The following is a 15366-nucleotide window of genomic DNA, read 5'->3' as shown; positions in this document are numbered from 1 at the left end:
ATTTATCTATTTATCTATCTATCTAGCTAGGTTTACGTAGGTCTATGCCTCACTTTGTTTTTGTAGCTGTTAAGTTGTGCACTGTTTTTTTATATTTTTTATTTTTTATTTTTACGTTAAAATGGATATAAGGGTAAGTAAACTTGTATATAGGGATCAAAAAGTAAATTAAGATTTGGGAGAATTTATTTGATAATAATATTTTAAGAACAACTTATAGCTGTTTTAACACCTCCAGTTTTAGGGGACATCGAATGGTTGTGATTTAATTAAAACAATTTGTTAAAAAAAAGCAGTAACTTTACCAAAATATAGAGGCTAAATTTATTATGTCTTTTAGGGAGTCATGAACATTACAGAATTCCAACAGTATAGAAACAAAGCGTATTTGAGAATTTCTTTTAATTTTTTTGAAAAAATTAAACTTTTTTTGTAAGACATTGTAGCTTATCATTATCATTATTTCTATTTTTTAACATACCTTTGACACTATACAACTAACTAGATTCATATGTACATTTGTACTGCTCTCTGTGTTTAAGGAGTCCCCAGATTTTATTACGTACTGACAACATAAATGATCTATGGTTACATACATTAAATAAAACTATTTTATGAAAATGATATGTACAGTTATATTTTTACTAAAAGGATCGTATAAATATAAAAAAAGTTCTCCAGTAATGCTAATAGGATTAAATAAAAGGATTTTGTGAAAATAATATATATACACACCGATTACTTGATTTCTCAAAAATATGGAAAAAAAATTCTCCCAGAAAATACGCCTTGTTGCTATATCTAGCGATTTCTATACGCTGGATTTCTATATTGTTTGACGCCCGGTCTTTTAGACCTTGTCTAATATTGGACATACACGAGCTATCCTAGTTTTTCTTGCTATATTCTGATTATTTTTATAGAGGTTTTGCAACGTACTCCAATTTTTGAATCTCTATCATCGAAACCTGATATTTCAAACTTAGATTATTTGATCCATCTGAAATTATGATTTAAAATATCTAATGTCTATGACATTGGGCCGCAATGATATAGGGATTAGAAAATGAAAGTTTGTGGGGTACCGTTGTCAATCGTACAAGCCACTCTAAACCTAGAATTAGATCATGTAGTTCAAACCTAAAACAAGTTTCTTAACATTCAACTTTTTTCTTATAAAATCTCTTTAATTAAAAATGAAATAAACTTTTTTCTAGATATTTGCTTTGGGATTTTTTTTCTGTGTTTTGTTGGTTCAAGGTAATAATTGTGCAGTTGTACAATTCTAAATGTTAATAGTTGTATAGTTGTACAGTTGTACAGTTGTACAGCTGTACAGTTGTACAGTTGTACAGTTGTACGGTTGTACAGTTGTACAGTTGTACAGTTGCACAATTGTATGGATGTACATTTGTACAGTTGTATAATTGTACAGTTGTACAGTTGTACAATTGTACAGTTGCACAGATGTACAATTGTACAGTTGTACAGTTGTACAATGGTACAGTTGTACAGTACAGTTTTTTTGCAGTTGCACAGTTGTTTGCACAATAATATAGTTTTACAGTTGTAAAGTTGTAAAACTGTACAGTTGTACAGTTGTACAGTTGTACAGTTGTATAGTTGTACAGTTTTGCAGTTGCACAGTTGTTTGCACAGTAATATAGTTTTACAGTTGTACAGTTTTACTAGCTTTGATTTAATCCAGCATAAATATATAACACTCTTGAATTATGTTTGCTTCCTTTGCTGACATACTTTAAGCATAAGGATTTAATATTTTCTTTAGCACTATTATGAAATTTACGTACTCAAAATTTTTACTTTTTCGTATTTTGTGTAATTCTGTTAAAAGTGAGCAAACCATTTAAACAGAATTTCTTATTCCTAGTGTCTGGAGAGGATGGAAGAACCTGTTATAATTGCGGATATATACAAAGAAATGGTGGCGCTCCAGAACCACTTCCAGATCATGAAATAGAGTACTGTCCTGATTTAACCAACGGCCAGGTATTTAAAAAGACTGTTCTTGTGATTGTCAGTAACCTTCAAGCTAAAAAGGGTCCTGCTCTATTCACATCAGTACTCTTCAAATCTGTATGTGAATAATAATAAAGTACTTAATTCTGGAATTAAAAATAATTCCTTTTTAAAGATTAAGTGAGTATTCTTAAAGGGGGGGGGACCATTTTCTCCAATATTTTTAAAACAAAAACAGTCCCACTGGAAAAGGGTGAATGGGCCTTACCGCTTGAAAAAATCGACCTAAATCAATTAATTGTACGGTGTACCATTGTGCAGTTAAATGATATAAAATCCCGACGAAAATAAAAAATAATTTCCACATGTAGAGTCCAATAAAGAAGTGTGCTGACCCTAACGACTGCTGTATTGTTAGGAGAGAATTCAAAAATGTGTAAGTTTTTATTTACAAAAATTTATTTACACTAGGGTTTTAATTAATTTTCAAATTTTGGCGGATTTTTCTTTTCGAATTGGCGCATTTTTAAAATACAAAAATTCCAACTTATTATTTTATTTATGTATATATCAACCAGAGTAGTCTCAGTTTTTGCTATAATTTTCTATAATTAAATTTATAATTTGAAATTTCATTTGATGATATACTTACTAAGCTTTCAGGACGCTTCGCGTCCATATGCTATTTTAATTGTGAACATGTTCTCATTGTATAAATTGTAAAACAAAAACCAAACAAAGATGTCGCGGATTTTTCAAAAATCGAATTTTTTCAGAGGCAATTTTTTTAAAATTCGATCATCCTATTCCCATGTTTATTGGGACACCCTGTACACGCTTTGTCCTTGGTATAAGAAGATCTATAAATCTCTCTGTACGTTTATGTTTAAGAGGAAACCCTTAAAAAATCTAATTTAGAAACTTTCTTATTTTGTAGAAGTAACTCTGAGACTGGTAAATACCAGACAGATCTTGTTGTTGTACATGGATGTCAGGAGTCTACAACTGAACACTACAACGTGTCATGTACAGAAGGTAAATACCAGACAAATCTTGTTGTTGTACATGGATGTCAAGAATCTACAACTCAACACTACAACGTGTCATGTACAGAAGGTAAATACCAGACAGATCTTGTTGTACATGGATGTCAGGAATCTACAGCTCAACACTACAACGTGTCATGTACAGAAGGTAAATACCAGACAGATCTTGTTGTTGTACATGGATGTCAGGAAACTACAACTCAACACTACAACGTGTCATGTACAAAAGGTAAATACCAGACAGATCTTGTTATTGTGCATGGATGTCAGGAAGCTACAACTCAACACTACAACGTGTCATGTACAGAAGGTAAATACCAGACAGATCTTGTTGTTGTACATGGATGTCAGGAAGCTACAACTCAACACTACAACGTGTCATGTACATAAGGTAAATACCAGACAGATCTTGTTGTACATGGATGTCAGGAATCTACAACTGAACACTACAACGTGTCATGTGCAGAAGGTAAATACCAGACAGATCATGTTGTTGTACATGGATGTCAGGAATCTACAACTGAACACTACAACATGTCATATGCAGAAGGTAAATACCAGACAGATAATGTTGTTGTACATGGATGTTAGGACTCTACAACTGAACACTACAACGTGTCATGTACAGGAGGCAGATACCAGACAGATCTTGTAGTATAAATTCCCTATAGTCGTCTCTGATGTTTCATCCTTTGTGGGTAACCCCCTGTATTTAATAATCAATTAATAATATTTTTTTTATATTTTAGCCTCGGAAGATATTAATGGTAACTGTCAGATGTTTGAGATGGATAATACAGTTAATCAAGATGAGACACTTTTCAAAGCAGAAATATGCCTTTGCAATAAGGACAGGTTTGGACTTCTTTTGAGTGATCTCCTAATTTTTGAGCCAATTAAAAAATATTCACATTTTATGCCTAAAGAAATTAAGTTTTTGCTACAAACTCAAATGTTCTAATTCCTATATCTTTGCTACCTGATGGTTTAAATCTTTGATATTTCAAATTTAGACAACAAGGAATTCAGGGTGCTTTTCGCCCATCTACTATTTTTGTGTGTCTAATTAATTTGTGTATCTCTTTGTGTATCTACATTGTAAAACATAATAAAAGTTTGCAGATTTTATAGAGAAAATTTCCTGAAGTTTCAAAATTTAATGAAAATCAAATTTTGTTGGAGGCTCATTTTTGAAATTTTGATCATTCATAAACCTTCCCTAGGGTCATGTGAGGTCCCACAAAAAAGGCCAGATCGGTTCAGCCGTTTTGACGTTTATTGGATACAAACAATCAGACAAGCAAAGTGTTTATATAGATTATAGAAGTAATCCAACAGAAATTATTCATTAAAATATCAAGATCTCCGACATTAGGTTGCGTAGATATAGTAATAAAAAAGTAAGAATTTGGGGAAAAGACTCATTTCCTTTCATTATTTTTATGATTAATTTATTCAATTTTTGCATAATTAATTGCAAATCTTGCCATTTTCCTTGATTCAAATTATATAATTTTTAAATCTGAAAATAAACTACAATTTTAGCCCATGTTGCGCAGGTAAGTTCAAAAAATGAAAAAATCAAATTTTTTCTAGATGTAACAACAAAGTTCCGGATGATTTTTCATCTACTCCGTCAGCACCTACCACTACACCTTACAGTAATACTTTTTAAAATCAAATTCAGATTCTGAAAATAGAATTAAAAATTCATTTTCAATATTATTCTTCATAATATTATTTAAAATTACAAATAAAAATCAATGTCGTTGTCATATGAAAAAATTAGGTATTAGGTTTTTGTTATTGTAGCTACAATCTTTGAAATACTGCAACTTGTAGAAATTGGAATGTGCAAACCAGAGCTGCCTTCTATTGTAGTATTTAATATATTTTAAATTAGATAGTCCTAAAACTAAATGCTACGACTGTGGATATAGTATTGTAGTATTTAGTATATTCTAATTTAGATGGTCCTAAAACTAAATGCTACGACTGTGGATATATGCAGATTAATAATGATCCACCAGCACATCTTCCAGAAACAGACCCTGCTGCCTTTTGTGGAGATTTTGCAAATCCATCGGAAATTTATTCTTTCGTCTTAACTTTTGTAAACTAACAGATCTTGTTTTTCAATCAGAGTATTTTTGTTTGATTTATTAAATGGTGTTTTCGGATCCTACTCCTCAAAGGGACTGTCAAGGAAAAATAAAAGGGGTATAGGCTGAAATCTAAGCATTTTAGGTGTTGATCGAGACCCATGAAAGTTCTATCCAATGTTCCTGTCTCGAGAAATTGATATAATTTTGTATAAAAATAATAGTTTAAACAGATCATATTCAGCAAATACACAACCAATCTGAAAATGACAATATTCCAGAGAAGCCTAAGAAACTTAGGTTGCTTCTATTATCATTTGAATTTAATGATTTTTTATTTATAAAATATATAATTGAAAATATTATTTATATGTCCATATGTTTTTATGCAAAATTTTATATATATAGATTCTCATAGAAATTTAACACAGTTGTATATCAATTTCTCAAGACAGGAACATCAGATAGAACTCTTATGGGTCTCGATCCACACTTAAAATGCTCAGGTTTCAGCCCATACCCCCTTTCATTTATCCTTAGATGGACTGTAACAAAAACTAGTGCATATCTTATTCATACTTGATCAGACAAAGGATTTTAAGGGTACCGTTGTGAATCGAGCATTGCTATAATCTTTGGATGGAGGGTAACTTAAACATTAAATTTCTCTTTAATATTCATTAGTTTCAACCTTGGGGTTTCTTTAAAAAACATTTTTTAAATACTTTCATAACTTAAACAAAATGGTTTTAAGACGAAAGAAATAAAACAAATCAGGATTTGGAGAAAGAATGCCTGGGTGCCAGTGATTGCTGTTCAGTTATAAAGGTCTTTCATGCTCAGTAAGTGAATGTACTTATGGATTTAAGAGTTACTAGTGTCCAGCATTCACCGTGGAATTCAAACACATTTTTGGAGAGAAAAAAGTTCGAAATTTGAAGACAAAAATGTTAAAGAAAAAAATTAAGTTTACAAAAAAAATCTAATTTTTTAACATTTGTTACTCCCAGGGTATCCATGGGTTCCATTAAAAAATTTGAGCCAGTTTATAGCTAAGATATAAAAATATATATTAATTGAGCGAAGAGCTTTATTATATATAACTTTATTATAACTAGCTGAAGTGCCCGATGTTGCCCGCGGAATTTGAAAATTAGAATTTGTGTAGCCTATGTTACCCCCAGGGTATCCATGGGTTTCCTCAAAAAATGTTAAACAGTTTGATTCAGTCGTTTGGACAGCTATATAGTTAAAAAAGATTTTTATATATTAGTTAAGAGGTTTATTATATTGAGTATTGCGAACCATTAGAGTCATTTCCGTGAATTCAATTAGCATGAATCAAATTTAATAATGTACCTACCAATTTTGTCAGCTGTGTGGGATTTTATTTTTTTCTTGTTAACATTGTGAAAAGAAATTAGACGTAAAAAATGCACAATTTTATTCTAAAGGTACAACGACCAAACTAAAGTGAATGATACGGTGACAGTTGTGCGTCATGGATGCTTTAATGATCTTGGACAGTCTGAACATTATGGACTTTCCTGTGCCGATGGTATTTATTTTATTTTTGATATTTTAAACAATGAATTGAGATTTTTCACTAACTCAAATTTTCTAATCCTTATTGTGCAACCTGATGGTTTAACCCAAGGTTATAATGCAAGGAAAGTTATTTCAGAGGTGTACGCATCTTTTGTACTGCAGTGTACTGTCTCTGGGCGGTAATGTAAACCCAAGATGGATGTCGAAGCCTGACATGGGATCCATCTTTTACATGCAAAATCAAAAAATTATTCTGGTCATAGGAAACTATTGTGTGAAATATCAAAATTTTCAAAATATAATGCTTTTAACCTCCTCGGATACTAAACGAACACTGATGCATCTATTCTTGGTTACAAATTCCACCCAGAGAGAACTGGTTTCAATATGTACGCAGAGTATACGCAACTGCAATTAACTTTCCTTGCATTATAACCTCGGTTAAACCGTTGTTATTTTAAACTTAGAATAGTTAATATATAACAGGATACATAGTTGGAAACATCAAAACATTGGGTTGCAAAGATATAGGGATTCGAAAATTAGAGTTTGTGGCAAAGACTCAAATCCCTTAGCATGAATTTGTTTAATTTATTTTTTTTTTAAATTTTTAAGTTTGAAAAGAGATGACAGTCAAAGTTTTGAATTTAATTTTTGCTGTTTTAACATTATAAAATACAATTTTTTGAATCTCACTTGTCAATCAGGTGACAGCTTTTGAATGAAGGGAACTAGTTGAACTCTTTTTAAGTTAGTTCATTAAAAAGTCATCAGTTCTAATTTTGATTTCCAATATCAAATACTTTCTGAATTAGCTTCAAAATCCTCCTTATTATGGAAGTTTTTCAAACTTTCCTTTTAATATTTTTTTATAACAGAAATTTTATCATGAATGATAAACAATTATGAATACATATTTTCAGCGTCTGGCAACATCAATGAAGACTGCAAGGCATCATGAAAAAAAACATTTTTAACTTTAAATAGGTTTCTTTCCCTGGTTTTATAATTTATATAAAAATGTGTCTGTTTGTCTGTTTGTTGTATATGTATCCAATAAAATAAATACCGGAAAAAAGTATTTATATTTTAAAATTACAGAAATCGTGTAATTTTTAATAGAAAAATCCGACAAATTTGGGTTTTGAGCCGTTTTAAAGTTTTGCAAGAAGAGGATTGCAAAGTCAAGTATAATCCTGATTCTGTTAATTATTTTGAAGAAAAAAAAATTTACTTTTCTTTGGGAAATTCTCTTTGAGTTCGTCACTTCAACCCTATTTTAATCAGAATTCGTTATTCCTGAATCCTTATCAGCCTGGGGGGAAGGAGGTTGACGCCCCCCCCCCCCAGGATTTTTTGTAACATTTTTTTAATGCATAGGGCGGTAAAAATTGCTGTCTGTTTTAAAAAATTCTAAAATAGCCCATACCTTTATAAAATAAAATAAATATCTCATAACTTTTGCCTGATGACTCCAGGTGTTTGCTGATGATAAGCTGCCGGTAAATCATGAGACAGATGTATTCAGAGAAGAAGTTTGCATGTGTAAACAGGAATTGTAAGTATTATTAACTGCCCAGGTTACTCATAGTTACTCCCGCTGTTTACCCGCACTTGGATTTATTTCTCTATCAGGAAGTTCTCCTGCAGTACACGCTATACTTCATGAAGTACTTTGCATAACATTCCTATTGAATGAAGGGAAAGTTTAGTTCTAGGGGAAGTGGAGTAGGGTCATTTAGCAGTACGCTCACGATGTACTGTAAATGATCCTACTGCCTTAAAGCAAGGAATGTTTTGCAATTAATTCATGTAGTTTATCGTGTACTTCCTTATAGAATTCATCCCGCGAGGCAGTTAAACCGCCTTTTTAAACCGTCTATATACGAAGCGGTCGATATCGACGGCTCACTTTAGTCACCCATTACCTCCTTATCGGTTTACAAATTAATTTGTTTTTTTTAAGTTTTGCGTAATTTGAGAACTCAGAAACCAAGTTCAAGCATATTTTTGCTTGTTTTTGTTTTTATTCAGTGAAGATCTTGATAGGCATTGAGAGGATACGCAAAAATTAAACAAAAATGTGAGACCCCCTCCACTTTTTTACAAAGTTAACATTTTCGTGATTTTTGTTAATAAAAATATGTCAAAAGTTATTACTTTTTATATAATTCACATTTTAATGGTTTGAATTATTGTTTTAGTATAATTTTGGCAGCTATTTTGAGCGGTCGTTATCGACGGCTTCGCACATGTGGGGGACATAACAGTAGGGCAAAATAGACGGCTTCAGAATAATATAAACTGTATTGTTCTTTATATTTTCATTGATAATGCGGGATAAGAAGATAGGGATGGGAAGGGATGGGTGGGATGGTATGGGAGGGATAGGAGAGATGGATTGAATAGGAAGGGTGGGATCTTCCGTGTGTCAAGATATTTGAACTACAAACTACAAACAAGCTGTGTTCAATGTTTAACTAAAGATATATTTACTTTTAATAGTAAAATCTACAAACTTTGCTTTGTTCCGGAGCGGTCGATTTTGGCCATTTTAAAATCCCGTGTTGACGAAGCCGTCGATATCGACCGCTGTCACTATCTCTAAAACTATGCATTGTATTAAAAAAAATATATATTTGTGTTCCTCAGGGAACATTTCTAAAATAAATTGAAAATTTCAAAAAAATATTTTGAAAAATATTAAGTTCGGACATAGACGGTTAAATTAGAGATTCTTAAAAGAAGTTTACTTTTGACAGGCGGAAATACAGTGTGCAATTCAATTTACACATTTTTAACCCCTTCTGTATAAATCAATGTAAACTCTACTGGGTTACCCACAAAGAAAGAGATTGTACAGACGACCTGAAACTCATAGAAATGAAGATTGCATGGTTAAATTATGTCTTCTGTCTTGAATATTGTCAATGCCTTTTTTAATGACTTGGTAAAGAAACAACTAGTTTACAGTTGCAGAAAATCATAAATAAAGTAAATCGTTCATAATTAATTCCGTACACATGTCTCTGAAGTGTCATTCTTTGTGGGAAACCCTGTATTATACCAATTGTATCGTAATTATATTGTTTTTAAATTCTAAATTTCGGGCATTAGTGATGGTGTATTAAACATAATTATAGACTTTAATAATTAGATTATAAATTAAAAGAATACTATAAAGAACTACCAGCGCAGTATCACGTGATTCCGTCTGTATCCCGTCACCATACTGCACTGCCATTGGTGGGAGTTCTGGTCACATGATATGGACATATATAATACAGGGTGTCCCAATAAACATGGGAATTCAGTGACGAATTCGATATCGTCTTTTCAAATAATTCTTTGATTTAGTATAGTGATACCTACTGAGAAAGCTGTAATCTGTAAGAGTTTCGTCTGCTATGTCCAAATTTTGTTTGTTTATGTTTTGACTGCATACGGTTGTACTTAGTAATACAAGAAAATTGAAGTATACAAACAGAGTAAACTTGTCTGTCTTCACTGTTCATCTTGCGAAGACATTATAGACACATCTTTGCAGTCTTTTACACTTTTCATAAAATAAACTCTAGCAGACATAATAATATTATGGCTTTTGACATTAGGTATTACACTGCTAATTCATAACAAAGACGACATCGAATTCGTCACTGAATTCCCATGTTTTTTGTGACACCCTGTACTATAAATTATATCTTTTAGGAATGAAAAAAGTATTAAATTCAAATAATAAAAGAAGAAGCCTAAGTTGTTTAGGCTCCTCTAGGATGTTGTCGTTTTCAGATTGGTTGTGCATTTGCTGATCATGATCCATTTAAACCTACTGTTTTATACAAAATTTTATATACAGGGTGTCCCACGAAACATGACAATTGGAAGACGACTTGAAAGTCGTCTTTGGTATTTGAATTTATTAGTGACATTTAGTCTTCTATCTACTTTAACATGTATAATTCTTGAAACAATTATCACATAATTCTCCTAGCCCTGGCATTTCCAAAAAGTGGTCTGCGTTTTTTGTGCTTTCAATATTACCGGAGATATAAAGAGTTTGGTTCAGATTTCAATTTTGTTAAATAAAACCTAAATTGTCGAAATCTGAACGAAAGTCTTCATATCTCGGGCAATATTGAAAGCACAAAAAAGGCAGACCACATTTTGGAAATGGCAGGACAAGGGAAATTTTGTGATTATTATCTCTAGAAATTTACTTCTAAAATTAGGTTGACAAATAAACGCAGCAAATTATATCAAAAATCAAGACGACATTCAAGTCGTCCTGCATACTGTCATGTTTCGTGGGACACCCTGTATATAGACTTTCGTATAAATTTTTCACGGTTTTATATCAATTTCTCGAGACAGAAACATCAGATAGAACTATCAATAGTCTCGATCAACTCCTAAAATACTTAGGTTTCAGCCTATACCCCCTTTCATTTTTCATTTACAGTCCCTTTAATCATATAAATTGAATTTTATCTATTTAAGATGTAACAACCAAGTCCCAACAACAACGACCTCTAATCCTACAACAACAGCTGGTGCAGTGGCTATCACCGCTGGACATATAATCTCTCTTTTAGCCTCAGCAGTCCTTTCTTTAACATTCTTGTAATAAGGAAATTGGTGAAAGCAAAACTTGAGGCAAGCTTAACAAATATTTTGCTCTTAAATGGACTTTTACCTTGATCCAAAATTTGTATAGTGACATGTTTGATTCTCAACAGTACTCTTTAAACCTCTGCTGGTTATAATGAGAGAGAAAACCTTAATTTAACTGAAAATTGATTGCATTATCTTTCTACATCTACATAAAGTTATTTAAGAAGGATTTATGCTGAATGGGAAATTGATGGAAATGTTTAGAATTCAACACTTTTCATGACAGAAAGGTTGAGATTATACTAATATGGCTTGGAAATTCCACTTTATGAACTTGATTAGATGATATATTTTAGAGATCGTTTATTTTGACTTTTGCAAACACATGTTTTTCAAGAAATGTGAATTGAGATTTTTAGTTTTATTTTAAAGACATTCGTAAAAAAATGTAACAACAGGAAAAAGGTGGTTCACAAAAAAAAGATTATTTGTTCCAAGCCTAAAAATGTTAACATTACCCAACAATGTCAGATTAAGAAAGGATTAAAGTACTGCTGATGTTATACAAATCTTATTTTATTTTTCTTTATCATAATTTTGGAAAACAAATTTAGAATCTAAATTTTTTTTTAATTTTAGATTTTGAATAGATTTTAAGCACGAAGATTTTTTTAACATATATTTTCTAATTAGATGTATGCACTTCAGTTAATTTTTTTTTTAGTTATATATTTGTTAAATGTTTAAAAAAGGTGAATCAAGTAAGAAGATTTTGTGTTTTAAACCTAGAAGCATATTTTTTATTCTGTGTGAGGGGGGGTGGGTGGGGGAGGGGTTCTGTTTTAGGGACAAGCAACGTAACTTCTAGGGACCCTAAGAGTGTTATGCCTGATGATTCACAATGGGTACCTTTTAACCCCTTATTCTGAGAAAAAGCTAAGTGAACGAACTGAACACTATAATTTGTGTATCCTTATATTATTGCATGATGATGTCGTAGACCTTTGCTATTTCAAACTATCATCTGTATAAGATCTATTATTCATAGTTTGACATATTACAGGTTTTCATCTTCAGGTTGAAAAGATGTAAGGATAAAACAAAATAAAGTTTGTGGAAGGTTTGGTACCTTTTCTTATTTTTCTATCGAAAAATTGATCATTTTTCATTTTTTTTAATTTGGTTTCTTTTATAAAAAGGTACTTGCTGATAAAAAAAACCTCAGTAAAAGGGTGAAAGAGGCAGCATGTTAATTTGGCACAATAATTTTTCAAATAGGGTCCATCCCTTGAAACTACATGCATAGTCCCTACAATGCTGGATACAAGATCTGTTTTTCTCTTTTAAAAACTTGAAAATAAATTTAATGGTTTTTAAAATTTAGTATTTAAGTGAAATATTATTATTAATTAAGTATGGATGAACTTTTTATAATTAGATTTTATTTTTAAAATTGATTATCATCCATACTTTCTAAATGTAGCTCGTTTGTAAAACTGCTTTTCTGTGATGAAAATTTTGCTCCAAAATTTATAAATTGCCGAAATGTTATATTTTTTAACTACCCTTGGTAATGTTCATTAATATAACTGATTGTTTTGTGAATTTTTACGAAACATTTTCGGGTATTTAATTCAAACGTTATTGTACACAAACACCTTTCAGGAAATTATAACGAACTTAAATTAATTTGAAGGTGGACCAACTCCTTCTCGTAAACAACTGTGTATGTTTTATTTTCCCAACAAGGTTGTTTGAACCTACCTTTGATAATTACATAAATAACTGTAAATAATTTCATGTCAATGCTTGATGCTTTATAATTACTAAGAAATAGAATTGTTATAAATGTGCTTAAATAAATTTACAATAAATAGAATAAATGTTAATTTTATTGGAGTTTTTCTCTTGATTTAAAAATTAGAGTACACACTAGTGACATCGAAAAGCCCCCAGACATATCAGCAAATAATCAGAAGTTTTAAAAAATTGATAAAATAAAAAATACAAATTTTAAGAAATGAAAATGTTAAAAACTAATAAAAATATTAGTAATAAATGTTTGAAATTACGCGTACAGGCCTTGTACTGGACCACCAATAACCATGTATTTAAATATTCATTTTATTTTCACTTTAAAACAACTCATAATCTACAAGAAAGGAAATGGTATATACACTTTTATTCTAATACTTGCTGGGGAACCCAGCTTTGCCTGAAAATTGAGCTCACTATATCAACTTAAAAGTTGTAAACCAATCCCATTCCTGTGGTTCTACCGTTTTACTCAATACAAATGTTACTCAATGAGTTGGACATCTTTGAAAAAAATTAGAAAAGTTCAGAAAAATTTCTTAAAAATTAAAACAATTTCTACAGGATGGCTGAAAAAAACAGGGATTTGCGTTTTTAAGTACCAATTATCGTTTTTGATGAATGGTGGATTACCTGGGCCGAACATCCTACTGGGGCTGCTGTTCCCAAAGAGAATAGAATATATCTTAAGAGTGGAATTTTAAAAATGCTTCGGTATGAATTTTTTTCAGTCCCTTACAGCCTAAAAGGGAGTTTAAAGAGTGCAAATCATGTAAATGTTGACAAATTATATGCAGCAGAGTACATTAATACAGTATGTTCCCTAGACTATCCATTTCAATTTCTATTATTTTTAAAGCTGTTAAATAAACTTTTTAAAATGAATTAGGTGAATAAAAAACATCATTTGATTTAAAGTTATAACGGAAAATCATCGTTTGTAAAGCATGCATAGAACTTTTTAGTATGAGAAAAAAATATTTCCCTAAATTTGTTCTTGATATAATGCTTTAAATAAATTTGAGCGTTCTATTATTTTCAGGTATTTATAGCAGGGAAACCCATAAAGGATAAGACTTTATTCTTTTAACTAAAACTTTTATTTTTAAATATCTGAAGCTTAAATCTTAGATTATTAATTTGGTCTTTAATAGGTCTTTTAAATAAGTTAGAAAAGAAACAAAAAATGCAATTGACAACGGGAAACATCAATGCAAGAAAAAAATCTGATAAAATTAAGTCTTCACAGTGCTCCCATCTCTGTCCTGCAGAAAACAAGAACAGTGCTCCCATCTCCATCCTGCAGCAAACAAGAACAGTGCTCCCATATCTATCCTGCAGCAAACAAGAACAGTGCTCCCATCTCTAACCTGCAGCAAACAAGAACAGTGCGCCCATCTCTAACCTGCAGCAAACAAGAACAGTGCGCCCATTTCTGTTCTGCAGAAAACAAGAACAGTGCGCCCATCTCTAACCTGCAGAAAACAATAACAGTGCGCCCATCTCTGTTCTGCAGAAAACAAGAACAGTGCTCCCATCTCTGTTCTGCAGAAAACAAGAACAGTGCGCCCATCTCTAAGCTGCAGCAAACAAAACAGTGCGCCCATCTCTATCCTGCAGCAAACAAGAACAGTGCTTCCATCTCTAATCTGCAGCAAACAAGAACAGTGCTCCCATCTCTAACCTGCAGAAAACAAGAACAGTGCTCCCATCTCTAACCTGCAGCAAACAAGAACAGTGCGCTCATCTCTGTTCTGCAGAAAACAAGAACAGTGCGCCCATCTCTATCCTGCAGCAAACAAGAACAGTGCGCCCATCTCTGTTCTGCAGAAAACAAGAACAGTTCGCCCATCTCTAACCGGCAGAAAGCAAGAACAGTGCTCCCATCTATAACCTGCAGCAAACAAGAACAGTGCTCCCATCTCTAACCTGCAGAAAACAAGAACAGTGCTCCCATCTCTAACCGGCATCAAACAAGAACAGTGCTCCCATCTCTGACCTGCATCAAACAAGAACAGAAATAACTATTCTTTCCAAATCAACATCAGCTATTTATGCAAAAAAAGAAAGGTCGTCATTATTGTACTTAGAAGGAAGTACTGTTTATTAAGAAACTTAATAAGGATTTTGAAATTTAGCTTTTTTAATATTTTGAAAAAGTGTTCTGAACATTTTTAAAGATTTAACAGTTGCAACAATTGCAAATTACAAGATATTTAACAATATATCTTAATTAAAATGAAAAACAGAACCATTCATTCCAC

General features: G+C 31.7%; 1 protein-coding gene across 1 annotated transcript; it reads left to right on the top strand.

Annotated features, from left to right (window-relative positions):
• Positions 1–41: 41 nt before the first annotated feature.
• Positions 42–12354, top strand: LOC111716413 (uncharacterized). The gene is made up of 14 exons (XM_023491869.1): positions 42–133; positions 1218–1260; positions 1892–2010; positions 2352–2416; positions 2918–3015; positions 3776–3881; positions 4623–4687; positions 4997–5112; positions 5906–5970; positions 6583–6686; positions 7600–7628; positions 8155–8234; positions 11174–11329; positions 12040–12354. The coding sequence occupies exons 1-13, from the start codon at positions 122–124 to the stop codon at positions 11298–11300; spliced, it is 1029 nt and encodes a 342-aa protein (XP_023347637.1). The 5' UTR covers positions 42–121; the 3' UTR covers positions 11301–11329; positions 12040–12354.
• The last annotated feature ends 3012 nt before the right edge of the window (positions 12355–15366 follow it).

The sequence above is a fragment of the Eurytemora carolleeae genome, unplaced genomic scaffold (assembly GCF_000591075.1).
Source record: "Eurytemora carolleeae unplaced genomic scaffold, Eaff_2.0 scaffold461, whole genome shotgun sequence".
Lineage (NCBI taxonomy): Eukaryota > Metazoa > Arthropoda > Copepoda > Calanoida > Temoridae > Eurytemora > Eurytemora carolleeae.
Note: the sequence above shows the minus strand (reverse complement) of the source record. Positions and strands in the feature narration are given on the sequence as shown.

What these genes read in the sequence shown, in the direction of transcription:
- LOC111716413 (XM_023491869.1), top strand. An exon ending in CTGATTTAACCAACGGCCAG is followed by an intron (nt 2,011 to 2,351) that starts GTATTTAAAAAG and finishes TTCCACATGTAG; the next exon opens with AGTCCAATAAAGAAGTGTGC. An exon ending in TGGACTTTCCTGTGCCGATG is followed by an intron (nt 6,687 to 7,599) that starts GTATTTATTTTA and finishes ACATATTTTCAG; the next exon opens with CGTCTGGCAACATCAATGAA.